The following is a 21,982-nucleotide window of genomic DNA, read 5'->3' as shown; positions in this document are numbered from 1 at the left end:
ATTTTTTTGCAAGGCTTCACCTAATTTTCTTGATGTTATTTTCCCCCTGCTCGCTCCCCAGCCCTCCTTCCAAACCTCTCCAGCTTTGCACTGCTCTTTGATTTAGTCCCTGAAAACAATATTTTGCTTAACAGAGTTAAGTTTCCCAGCAAAGTGCCCGGGAAAGCATCACCACCACCCAGATCGCCGGGACTGGAACATGTGCAGCAGGAAAAAGTCAAGGAAGATTTTGCTTTTGGCTCTGTAGTCAGCAACCCGCTTTGGGGAGACTAGAAAAAGCCCTGACAGGAACTCAAAACATCTAAATCAGAAAAGGAGACCAAATACACAGACCAAAAGGGGAATGATACAAAACCTGTGCAGAGTGGAGGCAAAGGGCAGTGGACTTTCACAGTCTGATCCAGCCTTGATCCAGCATGGAAAGGTTTTCTGAGCCAGTGGGCAAGGCCACACAGGACACACCATCCCTGCTCTGTGCAATGCTGGCATTGCCTGTAAATCATGCACTGAACTTTTTGGCGCTTCTAAATTCATTTTGAACTGATTTTGCTCCTTTGCCTGGAAGTGAGAGGGCCAGGGAGGGTCTGCAGAGCATCTCTCCTGCATCTGGAAACTGTGCAATGAGAAGGACCAGCACTGCATGAACAAAGTTACTCTGAGCTGCCTGGAAAGTGCTGCACTAAAGGCACAAAGGGCATTTTCTTCCTAATAAATCACCCCAAGAGCCAGGGTGACATCCTGGAGTGGAGAAAATCTCTCGAGGGCAGCAGCCAGAGCAGCGGGACACTGCATCAAGGAGTGCTGCTGAGGAGCAGGAGCTGAAACTAATTAACTTCACTTGTCTTCACGGAGCACAGCCATCCTGGGTCACTGGTTGTGCCCAGCCCTGGCTGCCCTGGGGTGAAAATCAAACGGGAGCTTTGCCCCTTGGCCTGAGCTGCCGTCCCTCATCCCTCCACAGCGAGACCATGTTCCTCTGCAGCAACACGTGTATCCTCCCTTTCCCTTTAGCAATTAATAAATCCCCACAAAAATCAACCTAGAGGTCTGTCTTCCATGGTGCAGCATATCCTGGCTTTACCAGGGAAAAGGGAGTCTGGGACTCTCCCTGAGCTCCCAGGGAGATGCCCTTTCCCAGAGCCCTTTTGAAGCCCGCAATGGACAGTGTCTTCTCGCAGTGCCCTAGAAGCAGAAGGACAAAGCTGCCCTGTTTGTGTCTGTCTCCACTCCTGTCATCTCCACAGAGGTGGTTTTTCCTCCCTGGCTGTGGAGCCTGTCGCAGGTCCCTGGCACACTCCCAGGAATATTTTGGCTCTGCTGAATTTTATTAGTTTTGTCCTTTGGCTGAAGTGATCCAGCAGTAGTTGCAGGAGATGAAAACAGGAAAGGAGGAGCAGATCCCATGCACATCAGGCAAGCTTTAGGCAACCGACATCTCATCAGAACTGTTTTTTGGATAGTGCCAGTTCTTTCCACTGAGTTATGTTAAGAAATAACTGAAGAAAAGGCATTTCCCAGTGTCACTGCCCCACCCGGGCATCACCCCAGCACTCTGTCTGGGCCAGGGTATGAACCACCCAGTCCTTCCTCCTGCAAGAGGACCTTCTAGACCCTTTCTCAGGCAGGAGATACACACAAAAGCAAAGGTAATAAAACTCAAATAGGGGTAAAAAATTGTAATTCAGGAAAAATAGTACAGAGAGGCTGTATAAACAGAGAGGCCAAGGGGCTGCGCTTTGAACAGGCAGCTACAAAGCACACCCCAGCCGCTGGTTAACAGAAAGCAAAGGCAGCGACACAGAAACAAATAACATCAAACAGGGAGGGAAAAACACCTTTCAACACAGGAACCCAAGGTCTGATTTTGCTGCCTTGCATCACCCTTTCTGCTAAGCATTCACAGTGTGTTAGAGCCCTGCCTCCCCCTCCAAACCCTCAGCACCACTGCTTGTCTCAGTGCTGGCAGGATCCTGCTCCACACAGATCCCACACGGACGGGTGGATGGACACACAGCTACAACAGCAGATCCAGAATGTGGAGAAGCTACAGCGTCCAGTGCCAAACCCTACTCTGTGACGAGAGATCCCAGAGACATCAAAGGGAATCATTCTGGGTGTGAGACAGCGTTTGCATATTTGGCAAGTGCTGGGTATTTTTAATTGTCTCAATAAACATATAAACAAAATCTGTTCACTCGCTGGGGTTTTTTTCCCTCTTGGGCTCTGCAGCACCGTGGACGAGAGGAACTGCAATTGCTCAGCTGCCAAACTTGTAGTGGCTGCTGGTGCTCCCTGCGATGGGTTTGCCTATGAGCCAGGCCCGAATTTACATCCCCTGTCCCTAAGAGGTTTGATCATTTTCTGTGCAGTTTTACAGCGCAGCATTAAGACCTCAAAAACGCAGTGGGTTCACACAGCAGAGCACAGAGAGTGAAGCTCAGCATTACTGCAGCAGGAGTTATTAAAAGCCCGGGACGAGGGAAGGCTGAAATGTTCCCTGGATTCGGGGCATGAAAGATGCCATGGCTGCTGATGGACCAGGAAGAGACAGGCTAAGTGCACCTCTGCCCTGTCCCAGAGGTGCTGGGTGAGCCACATTTCAATTCTGACCTTCCTGGATGATTTCAGCTCCAGTTTTTTGGGGGGCTTTTCCCTTCTTTCCCCATCACACTGCTCCCCTAATTCTCTTATTTTGCTGCTCACACCCTTCAGTGGCTGCCGCAAGATTACATCTCCATTTAGTCACCCTGTAGCAAAGTGAGACGCACCTGACTCTTCTAACCTGCTCTCATAAATCACAGTGGGAGGCAGGGAGGAGGAAAAATCCTGGTAAGAAGCCAGGACAAAGCTCAGCTGACAGCTGCAGGGCAGGGGCTGGTGGCTGCCTCTCTGTAAAGCATCTGTCCCTGCTCTCCAGAGGATGAGGCCAAAGGCTGCCTCTGTCCTGGTGTTAAGCACCAAAAGCTGCCTCTCCACCACTTTCTGAGAGACAACAGCATCTCAGGGTGATAAGAAGCCCAGGCCAGAGCACGGGGACGTTATCAGTGGGGATGACAGTGTCACTGTGATGTGCACAGTAATGAATTGCCCTCTCTGCAGAAATGAGTAAGTTGTGCCTGCTGATGCAATGATCAATTTGCTCCATCATGCAAAGCTGTCCATTCATCACGGCCATCGACTGCAGCCACTCACACCTTTTTATTGGCCCCAACGGAGCAGGAGGCTCTGCAGGAGCTCCACGGGCCCCTGCCCAGAAACAGCCTCACAAAGGGGCTTCCCTCTCCCCCGACCTCCCGGCCGAGGCTCCCCGTGGCACCGAGCACCCAGAAATCACAGCCTGCTCTGCTGCAGGGGGGCAGCAGAAAGAAAAGAGGGGAAAAAAGATCAAGTTGCCATGGCACACCCTACACAAATGGCAAGAAGAGCTGGCAGGGTGCCCTCTGCCTGCATGCCATATCCCATCCTGCACGGACCAGCCCAGCCCACCTCCTGACCTTGAGGGATGCTCACCTGCAGCTGCCCCCATTCATCTGTGCTCCTGCAGATCAGGCAGGAAGTTAAGGCACAGAAAGATGAGCTTTTCTGCTGCAACAGCAGGGACAGCAAAGCTGTTTCCACTCTCCTGGCCCAGATTCCCTTTGCCTTTCTTATCCACTTCACTTTTCATCCTCCTCCACTCCCAGGGAGCCTCACACCACAGTGATCACCACTGACTTGCAAAATCGCAAGTGCCCAAATCACCGCAAAACCCCTTCAAAATATCTCCACAAAACCCCTGTAAGGCTGAGGCAGCAGCGAGGCTGCAAGAGCACAGCTGGTGAATGCCATGGGCAGGGAGAAAAACCCTCGCTCCCATCCTTGACAAAAAATGGGGCTCACGAGAGCACAGAGCGGGAGAGCAGAGTGTTCTGCCTCTGAGAGAATTGAAAATAAAAATAACAAACAAATAAAGAAAAATTAGAAATAAAAAATCCAGTTGATTGTACTTTGGCAAAGAATTCCGAGAGCAAAGGGGCTCACTTGGGAGCAAAACGAAGATGAATCGACAGCGAGTTCAAGAGAATTCATTCTGCTGCTGAACACTTGTCTCTCCATCAGGACATCTCAAAGGCTTGTCAAGTGAAGGCAAGGCTTTTATTTGTTTCTATGGTTGCCATAACGATAGAGCTATATGTCATGTCAGGCAGCAGCTGAGGCTCGTGCCTGATTTATAGCTGCTCAACAGAAATTATCAACTTTTCTGCAGAGCGGGTGGCACAGTGAACCGTGACCACCGGGCGTCTGCCAGTGCCATGCTCTGCCCCCAGGGTTAGTTCTCTTCTTGGTCCCCCACTGCTGTGTGTGCCCCAAGGGATGCTTTTATTATCCCCTACAGGGATGTTTTTATTATCCCTGCAGGGATGCTCGGTGCTGGGGCAGTAGGACCTGGGGGCTGTGGCTGTGGGTCTTTCCCATACATTGCCACAATTAGAGCAATTCCTGGACCCACAGGACAAGCTGCACCTTCCAAAGGGTCAGACAGAGATGGCAAGGTGTCCAGGGAAGGCCAGCAGAAGGACTGAACACCTAACAGTAATTTGTTTAACAAAATTTTATAGACTACTGCCTTTAACACCAGGTTATGGGAGAAATACAGGTAAGAGAGAGGGATGGGAGTGGAAACAAAGAGGGGTCTTGAAAACCAGCAAGACAAGGTGGGACTGGGATGTATTTCTTGCCCTGGCAGGGGATGTCCTGCAAGGACAGTCTGCCCAGCCTGGGACGCAAGGCAGAGGCTGCCCAGTGTGGGGAGAGCCCTGCAGCACTGCTGGCCAACCTCATCTGAACAAAGACGTCACCGTGAGCGTGGCTGTCACAGTCCCAGGCGTGCGACTGAAGCGATCGTTGTGCGGAGGATCAGACTCTGGGGTCGAGGAAGGGATGCTCCATATGGTCACTGATAAATTATATATGCAAGTTTCATTAACTCTAAGCATTCTCATTCTTAATTTATGATGCACAGCCCTAAAACCTCCAGCACCAAGTTTTGCACACTCCTGCGCCCTGAAGCCCCTGGAGCATCCCCAGTGGGATGTTTGCACGAAGCCCGTTGGCTCCGGTCTGCAGGAAGTTTCTCTAATGACTTGGCTGCAGCAGGGGAAGATTTGGGCCCTTCATCCCCATCCACCAAAGTACAGCTTGTTGCACTGCCCAGTGATGAAACCCAGAGAACAGCATTGGAGTCAGCATTTCCCCAGAGAGCTGCTGAAAGGCCGAGCCCCACCTGTCCCTCTACATCTCAAACATCTTCGTAAAAACGCAAGACCACATTGAACCTTTAACCCTCTGAGTTGTAAAGACTTCACCACTTGTTTTCTCCAAACCAGTCTTTCTGCAATTTCCCTCCATTAAACTCTTCAAGACAAGTGACCCCGGAGCCAAAGGTGTCAGACTAATGAAAGGTCTGCAGGAATGCAGCACGCTCGTTATTACAGACACAGAAGAAACACAGCACTGAGCCACCATCACGGTGTTACAGGACAGCAAACAGGGCACGCCGGGTGCTGAGGCACGGCTGTGCTGCAGCTGCTGTAACACAGCCCAGGGCCTGCCCTGTGCCGTGGAGATGGGACTCTATTAAAGCCCAAGCACTGCAGGTTCAGGAAGAATTTCTTCACTGAAGAAGGGTTGTCAAGCATTGGAAAGGGCTGCCCAGGGAGGTGGTGGCGTTCCTGTCCCTGGAAATATTCAAGGAATAACTGGACATGACACTCAGTGCACTGGTCTGGTTGACAAGGTGCGGATTGGTCACAGGTGGGATTCAATCCTTGAGGTCTTTTCCAACCCAGATGATTCTGTGATTCACCTGCAGGAGCTCCCAGCACGGAGGGACAGCAGTGCTACCACAGTCCCAAAGGCAGGAGACAGGACCCCTCCAGGAAGAGGGATAGATGGCTGTGTTTGAACACCTACACCATGGACAGCACGTGCTCACCTCTGATGTTGGTCTGATGTGCTGGATCACCACCTGAACATCTGAACCACCAAAACTGCTCCCCTGAGAAGCTGCTTATGTCAGTCCAGAAGGATAAAGCAAAGAGGCTGCAAGATAAGCAGCTCTGAAAGTACCTTTCTCATTACATGAAAGTACCCAAGTACCAAGAACCTCAGAAGAAGGTTCCACCCACCCCGGGGTGCTGAGGATCCTGAGCTTGCAGCTCCTCGCTTTTGAGAAGTGTTTCAGTCCTAACGCAGAAATAATGGATTGCTTTTGGCTTCTCACTGTATCTGTGAAACCTCCCATAATGCAACATCAAATATTTATTATTGCGTTTATTAAAGTTTTAATAATTCACCAACTCCTGCGTGTAAGATACAAGTGCCGTGAACTCACACCTCCCTTTTTCTACCTGAGCCACTCCAATATTTACACCTGGAATTCTCAGTTCAGGTTCCATTTATGAGGGGAGCAGGCAACAGCCTTGTGCCAGAACCTCCCCTCCTCCTGCCTGGCATTCATCCATCCTGACACAGACTTTTCCACAAGGAGCAGTGCCCAGAGACAATTACTGCACTGGAGCAGAAAACAAGCTTCTGAGCCCCTACCTTCGCTGAGGTACTTTTAATGAAGATGTGAGGAGGAAAGAAAGAGATAATGTTCTCTTGGCACTTTGGCTTGGAAAATGTTAGCACAAACCAAGGCAGTGCTTCCCTTTCTCAAATGAAAGCCAAAGTTGTTGCAGACAAGAAAAACAACTCTCCTTAAAGAGCCAAACTGTGATAGATGTGTACCACCGGCCTCTTTTCACAGGAAAGGGAACAAGCGCTAATTAGCAACAAAAACACACACTTGGAAGTGAGGACATCTTGGATGCCAGTCCTGGCTCTGCCATAGCTTTTGTAGGCACTTGCTTCAACTACGGCCCTGCCAAGATGATGGGACAGAAGAAAGGAAATCCACCACCTCATCACTTTGGGAAAAAACAAGACAGAAGGGGCTGGGGGACACAAGGATCCTGCTGGTGCCCAGGAAGATGATTCATAACACAACCAAGAATTTTCAAGTCAGGCAATTGTGTCTGGAGTCAACAGGAGAAAGCAGCAAAAAGGAAGGGAGGGAGGGAGGGAGGGAACATAGAGTCTCCCTGGCACCCAACAGTGACATGTTCAGTCTTAATTTAATGGGAGAGAGGGGAATACACACTAAATACCTTCAGAATTAAACCCTTACAGTTTACAGTTAAACCCTCGTAAACCAGACCAAGGAGGACAACCACCACCAAGGTGATCAGCGATATGTCCAGGCATTTGTCCTCCAAAAAGGAAAAAAAATACCCTCTAATTGTGTAATTATTGGATGACCAACATGGCCTTTCACCCTTCATGAGCATCCCAGCAGATGTCAGTGGCCAGGTGGGTGTGATATAGGTATGAGTTTCAGACAGATGACAGCACCTCCATCCCAGTAAATGCATCCATTTAAGCACTGCAATCTAACATTACATTTAAGCCACTTCCAAATTGCCTTGCCACAGGTTCCTATCAATTCACCTGCCTGTACTGACAGACTTCAGAGTTACACACTCAGGCCTGCCCTAGACCCATCAGCCCAAAGAGCCTGGAGAGCAATCACATCAGATTTCTTATTGGAAGGAAATTAATCAAACCTATCATCATAGAAATTACTGCATCCTCAATAACAATTTGAAGAGCAGTGTAGGCACTCAAGCATGGAGAAAACGAGAAATCTGCTTCCTACCTGACATCTGCTGGATCTTCTGTCACCAGAACATCTGTCTTGCAGCTGGCAAGGGGATTGATGGAAAGCTCCACAGGGGGCACCACGAAGCTCTTACTGACTGGCAGCCACAGCCCTTGACCCAAGCTGTAGGTGGACCTGGGAAAAGGACAAACATGTCACACAGGAACAGAGTGTCCACAGGGAATGGTGGCCCTCCACTGTCCACTCAGAAGTCAGAGCAGTGGTGGCACCACGAGATAAGTCAGTGATTTGCTCTTGGCCTGAAAGCCACATGGGAGAGGAGTGACTTGAGATGTGACAGGAGAACATGGGGACAGGAAAACTCTTCTTTTTATTCCAGGAGGAGTTTCTGTGATTGCTGTCCTCACATTTGCTGACGGGACAAGAAGTCAACCCTTCCCTGCCTGCCCAATATGGACAAATCTTTCAGGTCTGACACAGACAAATGACACTCGTCCCCTCGCCAGCACAAGAATCAGCTGGGAGTGACCAAGAGGTTGCATCCATTGGGATGTCCTCACAGCTCTCCCTTCCCAAATGTCCCAGCTGAACCCTCCTCTGACTCACCTGAGTATCTTCTCTGGTGCCTGCTCTCCTGTGACCAAGTCATATCCCCGCTCCAGCGTCGTGTAGGGCCAGGGCCTGGGAGGAGAGAGGGGAAAGCAGCTGAGCACATCACTGGGCAGGGCAAGGAGCACAGTGATCACCCAAGGGGAGGAGAACTGGGCTCCTCAGCACCGTGGCAGCCGGGGCAGATCAACCCCAGCACCGCGTCCCCACTCACCCTTCGCTGTGTCCCCAGTCGCTGCGCACGCACAGGTGGCGATGGACGGGGTCCGGGGCGTACCCTTCATGGCAGCTGCACTCTCCTAAAGAGAACAGGGAAGGATGAGATGCCTCTGGCCCACAGGCGTGCCAGTGACTTCTGTGCCAGCTGCCATCTCTGCTTTGTCACAGCCACTCTGGTCCCTCTTGTGCCTCTGGAGCACTTTGGAGCCCAGAAACAGTCAGGAGGAGTGGAGAAGGAGATGTGAAGCTGTAAGAAACCTGTAGTTATTCTCGGGGAGGGGATTGCGTGATGCAGCACCCACAGCAGCTGGGGATGGGGTTTCATGATGCAAAGGTCTGTCCTTAACCAGTGCTCCTGTGCAGTCCTGCAGCCAGGGGCTCACGCCTCAGCAGGGATCTTGACCTCGCTTGATCAGAGCAGTGTCCACCCTGTGCAATCCCCGAGGTGGACACCACAATCCCATCCCACATCCCCCTCCCACCTCTGCTCTGCCATCTGGCACCAGGACAAGCGAGCAGAGTCTCCTGCAGCCCAAACTCCCACTGAAAGATGCAGAACCCCCCAACTTCCATCCTCCACACACAGTTCCCATGCTGCACCCCCATCCCACAGTGAAGGGGCTCTCAGCCCTGCTCCCCTCCACTCTCTGGGTGCTGCCTCACCCTACTCCTCTATTTTGACAGCGGGAGAAGACGTTTCCCGCACCAGAAACCCAACCACACTTGGCCCGAATTGATTCAGTGTTTGGTAGAAATACATAACTCAGAGCAAGAAACAGCAAAATCAAAAGATTAATTGGATTTGCACGTGGAGTTTCTGCTACAAGCTGCCGCCAGTGTTTCCCCCCTCCCCTCCGCTCCTCTCCCCATCATGCCTGACGGTGCAGCAAAGCTGAGCTGTAAACACTGGTGAGGTGGGGACCTGGGGAGGGTGCTGGGGAGGTGGGTATCCCCCTCACAGTGGCAATGCAGACTAGCAGCTACCTGCGTGCCCCTCGGGATCCTAAACAAGTTCTTAAAATGCCTCACAAGGATTACAGTAAAGAGCTTTATTGCCAGGAGGGAGAGAGATGGGGATTCAGCCGCTGAGATTTTTGAGGAAGAGACGCCTGGGAAGGGAGAGGCAGCAAAAAAAGGAAAGAGTGGGGGGAAAAAGAGACGGCTAATGATGTGCTAAAATGCAACAGCACCTTCATGAAATATTCACTGCCTCAAACGCGTCTAATATTAAAGATTAAATGTCCTGGGATTTGTCCTAGCGACTTCGAAGCACTGATTTATGATCTGTCAAAAGCTGCTAACCTCATGATTCATAACAGGAGCGGCAGGAACATTGCTGCTCCAAAGGGAAAGAGTTGGGAGAGAGATGGCGGCGCCCGGCCCTGCTCGGGCTCTGCCGTGCCTGGGGGCTGGGGCGGTCTCGGTGCAAGGAAACACAGGTCCTAATGGCTCCATCAGTGATTTTATAAAAAGAAAAGTTATTTTTTCCTTGGGTGCTTAGTACGCAAGTTTCCCCAGCCGTGCTGTGGATCGTTAATTCCTGGCGCTTATTACATAACAAATATATGCTCTGCAAATGAGAGACATCTCGAAGTGCTTGCGAAGCAGAGCTGGGAGTCTTGGGGCACCAGCTCACGCTCGGCTCCTGCCACAGAAATTAGAGCAAGTAAGGAAAAAACACCAACAGAGGTTGGCATCCCGTGGCCCAAATGCCTCCCCCTGTATCGATGGCTGGGGGTGCCGGGGGGTGAAGGCCCTTCCCATGGTGCAGGAGGGTTTATTTTGTCTGCTGGCTTGTTTACTGCTCCGTCAGTTTGGCGTCGGAAGGAGGAACTCTATCAACCTGCAGAAATATTGATTTTATCGACTCCAATCCTGGAGTTTCAGCAGCTACAGCCAGTGCTTGAGGCTTTATTGGGAGGTTTATTGGGAGGTTTATTTCAGTAACTGAGAGGGCAAGTGGTGGCACCAGCTGGGGAGGAGATCCAGGGCAGGAGAGAGTGGGGATCAGCTTTCCACAGGTTTCCCAGGGCGATCTACACCCCTTCAGGAGAGTTAGGGAAATTGGATAGGAAGGCTCCCATCATGGGATCAGCTGACAGCTGCAGTCTGTTGCCTCAGGACAGATGGTTGAGGAGCTATTCCTCTATCAAGAACCATGAACAGACAACTCGTGGGGCTTCCAAAAAATCTCAGCAGAACCTGCTGTGCTCTTACAGGTTCTCAGGAGCTTTTGCCCTCTCCCCAACAGCATCCACCTTCCTTCTTTGGCCCCCCGAACTACTCTGTTATTTTCAGTCTGTCCCCATCCTTCCCAAAGACAGTGCTGAGCCAGGAAGGATGCTGAGCCTGGCTAGCCCCCATGGCATGAGAAACACGTGGTAGAGCGCCTGGAGGGGGAGGAACAGGGGTTGCCACACCTCTAAGCCCTCTTTAGGGTGTGTTTTTCAACATGCTGCTAAAATAAATCAAACCATCAAAAGGCCAAACTGAAGTGTCTTTGTTCAAAGCAACTGCATCCGAGATAGACACAGTTATCCTGCTGCAGCTAAGTTAGGATTCAAGCTGAGCTTGAAGTCAAAGTCAACCAAAGTAACCAAGTTTGACAACTAACTGCACCTGGAGCTGGATGCAATTTCCACAGGTCCCGCACACGCCTCTGCACAGCCTCCAGCTGCTGCAGGAGCACAAATGAATCAGCATCTACCCACCCCCGGGACAAGAATCCTGCTCCCACTGCCACCACCCTGCGCCCTGCCCATGGCACCAGCATGCACGGTCCTTCCTCTGCCTTTGGATTCAGAAACCACAAACCAGGCTGGATAATCCACGGCAATTTTTCAGCTGTTACAGCCAAAGGAAGGAAGGATCACTGCTCACTCAGTGTAAATGAGGGCAGGTGCCCAGCTCTGGAGGTCCAACACTGTATTTCCAGCGTGTTATTAAACAAGTAGAGGCTTTAGCTCTCGTTTTGAAAGAAGAGCTGGAAGTTGCTGAACTATTCCTTCATTATGCTCTCCATGCTGTCCTGCTGCTTCTGCTGGAAAAGGAATGGGGTCTCACACTGCACCCACACCCTCCCTGCCCATCCTGACAGTGCCTGGGAGCAGCAGAGCAGGGCTGCAGGGCTGCAGGGCTGCAGGACGAGCCATCAGCACGCCAGGATAAGCCTGTTCGCCTCATTATGGAGAGAGCCGATCTGCTAATGCTGCAAGAATCCCCCTAATCCACCCACCCAGTGCACAGCAGGAAGTGGAGGCTTCCAGAGTCCCTGTGCTCCCAGGGAAGCTGCTCTGTGCTGTCACTGGCACTTTTATTTAAGGAGCTGGAGGAGCTTTGGCAGTGGTGGAGCAGAGCTGTTGCTTGTCAGCCTTCTCTTGGCACTGCTGGTGTCCGTGATTCCCTCCTCCATGGCAGCACCTCCAACGCTGGCACTCACTCTTGTCCTGGAGGAACGCCCTGCTGTGCCAGGGCTGTGCCCCAGCTGCACAGGTACATCCTGGGGACAAGTCCTGACCCCAGCTGGGGTGGCAGCCTGATCCCAGAGGCTGTGGGGCTGTAAACACACAGCTGGGGTGGCAGCCTGATCCCAGAGGCTGTGGGGCTGTAAGCACACACCTTTCCACCTGTGTGAGCACTGCACAAACACGCTCACACCTGTCTCAGGGCTGCCTCTCCCACCCAAAGGGATACAGAGTTCAGCCGCAGTTTTTGTATCCACTCCTCTCTGGACATACACACACACCCTGCGGGGAACCCACCGGCCCCAGCAGAGCATCCTCAGTGCCACTGGGCCACAAAGCTGCAGCACCACATTCCCAGCCTCCCAGTAAAGCTCTCTGAAAAGCTCCTCTTCTACCCCTGCTGTCTGCTGTTCCTGCTCTTCAGGGATGACACTTTCCAAACCTGGGCCTCGGCTTCATCCTGATGAGAAATGCAACTTTTCTAGAAGCAGTTTAGTGCTCGAGGAGGAAGACAAAGAAAGTGGCTCCTGCCCCGCCGACCTGGCACAGAGCATGGAGGGAAAACCCGGAGTCACTTTGACAGTTATCCCTCCTCTCCCCCTGCTGCAAGGCACCCTCCTCACCCTCATCCATCACAGCACTTAAGTGCAAGCTTAACCTCCAAGGATTGTGCCTGAGTTTAAGCTCTGCACAGATTTAATTCTCATTATCATCTGCTCAGCTCCTACACCACACCTCCAAGGAACACACGAGCTGATGCAAGGAAGCAGAGAGAGGTCCCGAGGGAGGCCTGTGTGCCATGGCTGTCACCTTCTAGGCTGGGCAGTGCCCCAGAGCTGCCCATGGCGGGGTGAGAAGCCCCTGCAGTGCTGGTTGGATGGGTTCAGGGGGATGGGTTCAGGAGCGGGTCCGTACAGCAAAACCCATCCCTCTTCCCTCCTCCCCGTGCTCTTTAGACAAGCACAGAAATGCCATTACAAGAACATTAGCAGCTCCAGGATTAAACACTCTAATGGCAGAAAATGAGAGTGCAAAGACAGCACAGATAACCTTAACTCGGCCCCTTGCAGGCACGAGTTTTGATTGCTGTTTATGTATAACACTTCAGCCTGGAGCTAAATTAGCTTGGGAGTTAACTGCCTCCTGCCCTGCTTGGTGCACGAGGCAAGCTGTGCCACCACAGGAAAAGGAATGGGATATTACATGGGTTTTGACCAAGTTATTAAACTCCATACCTTAGAGAGACAGAGCCTCATCCTATAAAAGTCTAAGTCAATAAAGGCACCGGGATCCTCCAGCAGTGAAATAGCAGAAGTGCACAAGAACAAACAAATATCACTTGATGTGCACAGAACCTGCATGGCATTAAATTGAACTATAGGAAGGAATGGCTCTTTTCCTAAACACAAATGCCCCCCTGCCAGGGTTGGTCATCTCCTGATTTACATGCTCGGCTCTGCAACCTCCAAATCCCCTTAACACGTTGCCTTTAAAAAAATAGCTCTGTGAAAAATGACTTTCATCTGCCTCGTGCCCACAACACACCCCTGTCCTACCCAGACAGCAGCACCATCTGTGGCTCTGGTGACAAACTGGCCCATTTGGACGATGATGGAAACCTTTTTTTTTTTTATCTCCTCCTGCCAATTTCCAGAAAAGAACCTTTGCTACTACATTTCATCTGGTTCTTTCAAGCTCGTGCTTACTGCTGATTTTTTTTTTGGGGGGGCTACCAATTGTGGATGCAATGAGAGAATTTTGATGAAGAAACGCCTGATTTATAGATGGGGAAAAAAAATTTCAACACTTTTGCACCTGCTAATCAAGGTAGCTATCCATCTCATTTATGCCACTGCTCCAGCAAGCCTGACAGCACAAAATCAGACGCTGTTTCTTCCAGCATTTGGCCCTGAGGGACTGATTCTCCAGCAGATCTCTTCAGCAATGCCCACAGAATGTGCAAGTGAATTAGTTTTGTGCATACAAAGCAGGTAATTGTGCTCACAAATCAGGATTTGCATATGCTGCTGGATGGGATGCTCTCACTGAGGCTGGTAAGGGAGGCCAGCGAGGCGGCAAGCACTCCTGGATTTTACCCAGGGGTATCCCAGTGTGTGGCACGAGTGGCGGCACCAGCAGTGCTCCCACATCTCTTCAAAATACAGAGAGTGAGGAGAGCTGACAGCCAGTCCCACAAGACAACAAACCCTCCCTGTTCTCATCTCAAGCAGCACAGGCAGCATCTGCCAGGAGGATGGGGCATTTTGGCTGAACATCTCCAGCCAAGGAGCACATCCTGCCCTGGAGAGGTGCCTGTCCCCTCCAACGTGGCAGCTGGGCATGGTCACTGTGTCACCTCTGCAGGGAGGAGCCCCTCAGCAGCATCCATTTGTCTCTGGATTTGCAGTCAGATCAACCAGCTTGGCCGTTTCTAAGGCAGGAGGGATGAGGGAGATGACATTTTGCTCGTGTGCAGATGTCAGTGCTCCCTCCGAAACGCTCTGATGAGCTGGGGCTTTGCAACACAGGTTTCAAATGTGTCAGGGGGGCAGCAATCATTTAATTAAAGAGTGAGTCACACGACAGAGACACGAGGGAAGGCAAATTAAGGGCAGGCAACAAAGTGGATTTTGGCATTCCCTACTGTTCCAGAGCCTCTGTTTTCACCGGGAATTATTCTTCACACTGAAGGAGTACTCGGCGTCCAGAGTCACAAGTCAATATGTTGTACAGACAAATCCCATCCAAAACTCCAACCCACAGACGTGTTCAGTGCTGGGAAAGGTAAGAGCTTGAGTCTCACCAGAGAGTGCACATGTGACCTGGGGCTCTCTGTCCAAAGGTGTGCCAGGAGCCCGTGGCACTGCCCCAAGGACAGGTCCTGCCCACAGAGGTCTGTCTACACCTTGGAGCAAGGAAGCTTGGGACAAGGCTGGATCCCCACTGTCATGGAGAGCAGCTCCAAGGGTAAGGCTGAAGTTAGATTAGCCATAAATGTGCTGGAGGACCTCAGTGCTGGTGCTGCTGCTCTTCACAGGGGCAACTTAGAAGGCTTTCAGCCTCCAGAGAGGACAAACTTCAGTCCATCATTCTCATGGATTCTCTGCCCAGCCTGAGAAGGCAGAGAACAGGGGAATCCCTGGCACCCATCACTTGGGATGCTCACAGAGGATAAAATCCCTGACCCGAAAAGGTTGAAATCCAGACAGGATTTATGTGCCACAGTAAAACCACAGGCCTTCCTCCCTCATGGTGATAAAAATAAATCACCCTTAAAAATAGAATGACATTAATAAAAATAAATCTAAAAGTACATGCAGTGTATCATGGGGTTACAGTCTGCCTCAGCCTGCTGGAGAAACTTCTCACCAGTTCAAGGCTGGCCAATGGTGATGAACAGACATGGTGCCCAGGGTTATGTCCTGAGGTAGAGGGTCAAGCAAGTAATTCCAAAGGCTTAATTTCAGTTCTTGTGAAGCCTGGATCTCTTAAGGAGTCTTAGATTTAGGCTATGGAGATCAGCAGCCCCATCAGCCAGTCCTGCTCGATCCATGCAGGTATAACTGGCGCAGACAGGACAAAAATTCTGTTTTATCCATGTGCTGTCCCAGGCTGAAGAGAGGGGGAAGAAGCCCATGGACACATTTCAGGTGAGGGACCTGAAGGCTGAGATCCAGGCTACTCTGCCCTCACCATGGGCCAGCAGGGACCATGGGCACCAGGGCTGGGAGCCACAGAGCAGCTGCCAAGATTCAGCTCCAGCCCAGTGCCAGGACAGAGCAACTCCTGGGATAACGAGCATCGCTCCCTTCCCTGCAAACAAGATCTGACACATCCTGCTCAAGCATGGGGAACTCAGCAAGAGCCACAAGCTGCTCTGGGAGCTGGGGACACAGCGGGAGCGGCAGCTGGGCCGGCACGGGACAGCACCGCTCCTCGCAGCAGAGGCCACGCCAGGATCCAAGCAGCCAAGGATGGGGCTGGCCAGGGGAGCCACAGGGCTCTTCCAACAGGGAAGTCGTGATCTGGCTCCATACGGTCTCCCCACGGTTTCTGCTGGAGGCAGAGTTGTTTCTCTCCTCCTCTGAACCAGGGGACAGCTGAATGCATCTTCCCTCTCCCACTGAGGTGGCTGCGTTTTGCCAATGCCTGAAACAAAAATCCTTCTGCTCTGCAACATCTGGATGAGAAGAGCCTCCTCCTGCACCATCTCCATCTGTCAGCACGGCTGTCAGATGTCTGTCATCACCTCCCAGCCCTCCTTGGGACTTCAGATGATGCCCAGGGCTGTCTACACAGGGAATTCATCCAGCGTCACCATTCTGCTACAGCCGTGCCTGCCCGTGCCTCCAGACAGCCTTGAGGCAGACAAGCCTTGAGGAACAGGAATACTAAGCAGAAAAGACCTGTCTTGACCAGGAAAATGAGTTTGTAAGACCAAGTTCAGTATTTGCATCTCAGCTGAGCAGGGAGGGATGAGAACAGGGTCACCCCCACCACCCCATGAGGCGTTCATGACTCTGAAGGATTTCTTATTCTAATCCGTGTATTAACGACAGCCGGGGGCTTCGGGAGGCTTAGGGAAAGCCTTCTCCACAGTGAGCCATCCTTTAAACCCTCTGGCAGAACCAGACACCAACACCCTCACCTGAAGCCAGGAATCTCATACACACAGGAGGTGAGGAAGCTCATTGCTGAGGGGGAAGCAGCTCCCACATGGAGAGCCCGGACTAAACTGGGATGGCACCGCTCTGTGAGGAGACGGGGTTTGGGTGCTCTTCGGAAGCTCAGCAAGCCAGGACCACCAGGGACACTTGTCTCCACACCACCAGGAAGGCACCAAGGCTGGTGAGCAACTGTGAGCCACAGCACACCCTAGCACAAAAACCCAGCACAGTCCCCAGGCCACCTTCCTATGGCAGGTCCTGTCACCCTGTTTCCTGTGTTCTCTGTTCTTGCCTCACAACAGACTCCAGGACTTCCATGTGTCATCCAGGAAAGACAGAAGGGGAGGTGACACTTCTCCTTTGCCCAGCCCCACACCTGAGTCCCAGCAGGGCTGGCTGCTGCTCCACAAGGGCAGTTGCTGCACACAAGCAGAACACGTTCAGCAGAAGGCTCATTTAGAGATGAGGAAGGATGGCAGAGTTCACAACTCCACCAGGAAGGGCTGGGGGACAGATCCAACGTAGATAACCACCAGGCAGGAGCACTAATGGGAATCGTGGTGCTCTGCAGTGGAATGGCCAGAACAGAAAAGGGGTGGAGATGGGGTAAACTCACGAGTAGGTTTTCCATACTGGACAGCAAAACAACTCAGCTTAGAAGCAGATAAACTCCATGTGCCTGCAGCTGCCACACCAAAGAACTGGTAGATCCACCATTTCAAATCCCCATCTTGTGCCCATCTTCTTTACAGTCTCTGATGGGAGTCACCACTGTGTGACCCTGCCAGTACCTCTCAGTCCCCCGTGCCTGCCACCAGGCTAGAGCAGAGATGAGCGAAGAGGGCATCAAAATACCCACTGACAAACCTTCTCCCCCACATCTCTGACCTTTCCAGGGTCTGCACTCTCCCCTGGCCTCCCTTACCTGTGTCTTGGTCACACAGCTGCTCACAGGCATCGGTGGTCCTCTGTCCACAGAGGTCTCTCACCCAGGGGGACGTGGCATTGATCTGGTAGTACAGGGACAGCTTGGCTGGGTTAAGCCAGTCAGAGATGTCCAAGTAGCTCCCCTCGCTCACAACGAAGCTGCTGCCTGGAGGAAGTGGGAAAAAAGCGGGTTAGGTAAGTGTGGAAATCTAAAAGAAAAACACCAAACGTGCATTTTGGCCCAACATCAGAGCACTGCATTCTTCAGGAGCTGCTGTGATGACAATATCTGCAAAATAATAACGAGTTCACTGACAGCTGGTCCCAAAGAACTTCATTTGACTGTTCCTCTCCAGAGGAACCTGCTCCAGCAAATGGTCCACCTGCTCCTCTGCCCAGACACTTCCCTGCCCTTACATTACTGGGGTTGGATTCCCAGGTCTCTACAGAAACGTGGACCACTGTAATTATTCTGATCTGTAATCAGAGCATCACTGCCCCAGCTCGTGGAGGTGTTGTCCAGGAGGCACCTGGAGCTCAGGGCACGGATGGGCAGTGGCAGCAGAGGCTGTTCCCACTTCACCCCTTTAGCTGAAGCTGAGTGAACTGGCCTAACACACAACTTCTTGTATGAGTTGTCTTGTACCAGACACTCCCCCACTCTCTCCCTCCTCTGAGTTAGAAGTGAATTCCTGCCAAAAATATTTTCTTACAAAATCTTACGCTTCTTTATTTTGCAAAATGTATTTTTCCCCACTGGCATCTGGGAATATGCATCATCTAATTAGCCAAATAGATTTTCAGTTCAGCCCAATCATTTCCTTATCTAACATCTGAGGCCCAGCATTGCTTGGGGGATTTTGCAGGCACAGAGGTCCTCATTAACTCTGATCTTCAATTACATTGATTATAAGACTGCCTCCATAACAGTGCTGCACAGATCAGAGGGGAGCCAAGAAACCTCTGCCATTAAGTGGTGTTTTGCAAAACTTACCAGGGTAAAAGCCTCAGAAAGAGGGGAGAAGAAACCTGCAAGGAGGAGTGAGCAAGGGGAACTGTCAGGTAGTCCAGGAACCCACAGCCACCTTTCCACTAAGTCTGAGGAATTGCAACGGGGACAAAATTTGCAACCACTGTCTGAAGATTGAAATCCTTCTCAGAGATTACCCAGGGATAGCAAATCTATAGATCCAAGGCCTATCATCATGAAACTCTGAGGCTTATGACACTTAGTAAAGGACTAGGACATCATTGTTTTAAGCACCAACTACTTTGATGAAAGCCAAGAGACAAAAAAAGCAAGCCAATAAACCTGCAGCAGCAGCCACCCCACATGAACCTGCTTGAATACAAACTCTGGATCTCCTTTTGAAGAGGATCCCTGATGCTTAGCAAGAGGGAGCCCTTCTCACCCTCATCCTGCACCACATTATCCATGCAAAGGATAAAACAAGCAGAGCCTCAAGTCAAGCATCCCAGTGAGTGACCTCATTTTCAGGCATCCCAAGATCTCAGCACCATCCAAATCCTAGCCCGAATTTCCCATAAACACAAGTCTTTGTCGCAGAGTGTTTACATACCATAAACATATTCACAGGCGCATCTCTACACTCAAAGCCAATGGAGGCTGCCAAGCTACTGACTGCTCAAGCAAATGAGAATTAGACATCAGGATCCAGCAGCTCTGGAGAAACAGCAAGGCAGGAGCTGCCCTGCCAAGGCTGCAGGATACATCTCAATCAGACACGAGGCAGCAGTAAATCACTGCGTAAAGCCCCCCAGCACCACTGGAAAGCAGAGAAACACTGAGCACAAAGAAGTTTCTTAGAGCCACGTGGTTTTATCTCTAATTATTCTTCTCAATGAATTTTTAAAGATAGCCTTACACACCAATAACAACAATTGCTGGTTTCTTTTTACCAAGCAGAAATGCATCGTGAACCCTTTGGGAGTGTTTACTATTTACATGTAGGTGTCTCTGTAGTAACCTGTCAATTTTGTTTTCCTCCAGGTTTCTGCAGCTCCCTAATAAAGAGCAAGGCTTGGGAAGCACGTAAAGTTGTTTTGAGACTCGGCTACAGACAATTCCCTCTGCACCCAAGGACAGAAGAGCGAAACCAGCAGCTCTTGATTAAATCCCTCCTTAATGAACCCCACTTCTGGTTAAACTACAGCCTGCAAGTAACAGCAGCAAACCCGACACGAACCAGACGCATCATTAGCATTCAGAAAGGTGAAGGTGGCTGGAGCTGGCAGAGCATCTTGGCCCAGGAGCTGCTGCACAGAGGGGAAGAGCCTGTGGTCAGGTGGGTGATGGAGGGGTGACTTCTGGAGCTCCCCACCACAGAATTATTTAGGTTGGAAAAGACCTCTCAGATCATCAAATCCAACCGTTCCCCCAGCACTGCCAAGGCAACCAGACCATGTCCCCAAGTGCCACATCCACAAGTGCCTTTTAAATCCCTCCAGCGATGGGGACTCCATCACTGCCCTGGGACGCTGTGCCAGGGCTGGACAATCCTTTCTGTGAAGAAACTTTTCTTTATATCCAACCAAAACCTCCCCTGGTGGAACTTGAGGCCATTTCCTCCTCTCCTATTGCTTGTTACTTGGGAGGAGAGGCCAAACCCCAGCTGGTTCCACCCTCCTGTCAGGGAGTTGTAGAGAGTGAGACGGTTCCCCCTGAGCCCCCTTTTCTCCAGCTCCCTCAGCTGCTCCTCATCAGACTTGTGCTCCAGCCCCTTCCCCAGCTCCAGGTATTTTGAAGATTAATTACTTATTTTGATTTTAGTAAGCCTGATTGAGAAATCATCCTCATTATCAGGTTTTTCAGGGGTTTTGTGTGTTTGTTTGCTTGAAAAGCACAAGTGGAAACATTTGAATCCAAGAGTCCTGAATTCAGGCTCAGTGTAAAATAGAGGCTTTTCTACCTCAGTCTGAAACAAACCCACACCTTGGGAAATTAAAGGTCGTCCCTTCCCTTCCCTTCCCTTCCCTTCCCTTCCCTTCCCTTCCCTTCCCTTCCCTTCCCTTCCCTTCCCTTCCCTTCCCTTCCCTTCCCTTCCCTTCCCTTCCCCAGAGGAGGAGGGGACAACTTCCAGCAAGGAAAAAGCTGAGTGTGTGGCAAGATTTTGAGAGATGTTCACAGACGCCCTCATCACCTTCACTCCCACTGAAAACACAAACAAACAAACGCCCCAATCTCGATCCCTTTATAGCTTGCCTGGGAAATAAACAGGAAAAGGCATCCTACAAATATTTTGAAAGCTAAAATCGTGATGATTTCAAAGCCTTTTCACAAAATTTTTCTCTTCACTTTCCAAGAATCCACGTGTAGAAAACAGTTTTCAAAAGTCACCATCATGTACATATCAAAACCACCTTGAAAAGTTCAGAAAGGGCAGGTTGAGGAACAAATCCTTTTAGAAACTACTGACAACAAACATCTTCTAAGCAAGAGCTGTTTCAAACACCTTCAGCTTGTTGGGAACAACAACTGGGTGTGTTTCCCCCAACACACAGTCTCTGGATAGAGGGAAGGAGAGTGATGGGGGACTTGAGGGGGGTAGAACCCACTACAAACCACCCTCCTAAAACCTTCCTCGAGGACCTCAGACCCTACTAAATCACCCTCACGCCCAGTTTGGAGCGCACCTTCAGCTGCTGCCCGCAGTCCCCAGAGCAGTCCCAGCACAGACACTCTGAAGACACCTGGAGGGACTGTCCATCCTGCTGTCCTCTGCTGCCAACCTCCCAGGTGTCCTCCTAGATACAAATTTGGAGCTTCCCACTCAGAAGTTTCCTGAAATTCCCCTTGAACAGAGCCATTTAGGTCTCAGGGTAAAGCAACCATCAACCAAACATGAGAATACAGCAACAAATCCACCCAGCACCACCTTCCAGAACCCCGTAGCAGGACATATCCCTCAAATGCTGCTGGCTTTACGAGCCAGCCAATGCCATGGAGCAGCGTGGAGAACACCAGGACACAGCTACAACTCTCTCCCAGCTCCATGAGGTCCAGCAGCCCCTCAGGGGATTGATTTGTTTGTTTTTCTCTGTGCGTGTGTTTTCCGCTCCCCCGTTCCTTCCCCAGCACTGATCAAAGCTGGATGAGTTAAGGCAGCGTCAGAAGTTCATGTCTCTCATGCTGGGGTCTCCTTCAAAGTTCAGTGCAATTGCTTAAGCCCTGACAAAAGAGGCTTGAAGTTTTGACATTTCAAAAATCATTTTCAAGAACACAACAGGATAAAAGAGCTCAGAAGAGATATCTAACAAGGGAAAAGAACAAAGCACCCAAAAGGCAGCCAAAAGGGTTTGGCTTTTCCTTTCTCCTTCTTTTCAAGAGAAAAGATCAAAACATAATTTTTTTTGAAGAACATCTATTTCTCCCT

The 21,982-nt window shown here is 50.8% G+C and overlaps 1 protein-coding gene across 2 annotated transcripts in view; it reads right to left on the bottom strand.

The window, feature by feature from the left end:
* ASTN2 (astrotactin 2) overlaps positions 1–21,982 on the bottom strand; it is a 319,207-nt gene that overhangs the window by 172,216 nt on the left and 125,009 nt on the right. For both annotated transcript variants that reach the window (XM_048325211.1, XM_048325212.1), the window contains exons 7-10: positions 17,587–17,754; positions 8,526–8,610; positions 8,309–8,383; positions 7,739–7,876 (exon numbers count right to left, since the gene is read on the bottom strand). In XM_048325211.1, the coding sequence (XP_048181168.1) occupies positions 7,739–7,876; positions 8,309–8,383; positions 8,526–8,610; positions 17,587–17,754 (466 nt within the window). The remainder of the gene's footprint in view (positions 1–7,738; positions 7,877–8,308; positions 8,384–8,525; positions 8,611–17,586; positions 17,755–21,982) is intronic.

Source organism: Corvus hawaiiensis, chromosome 21 (genome assembly GCF_020740725.1).
Source record: "Corvus hawaiiensis isolate bCorHaw1 chromosome 21, bCorHaw1.pri.cur, whole genome shotgun sequence".
NCBI lineage: Eukaryota > Metazoa > Chordata > Aves > Passeriformes > Corvidae > Corvus > Corvus hawaiiensis.
Note: the sequence above shows the minus strand (reverse complement) of the source record. Positions and strands in the feature narration are given on the sequence as shown.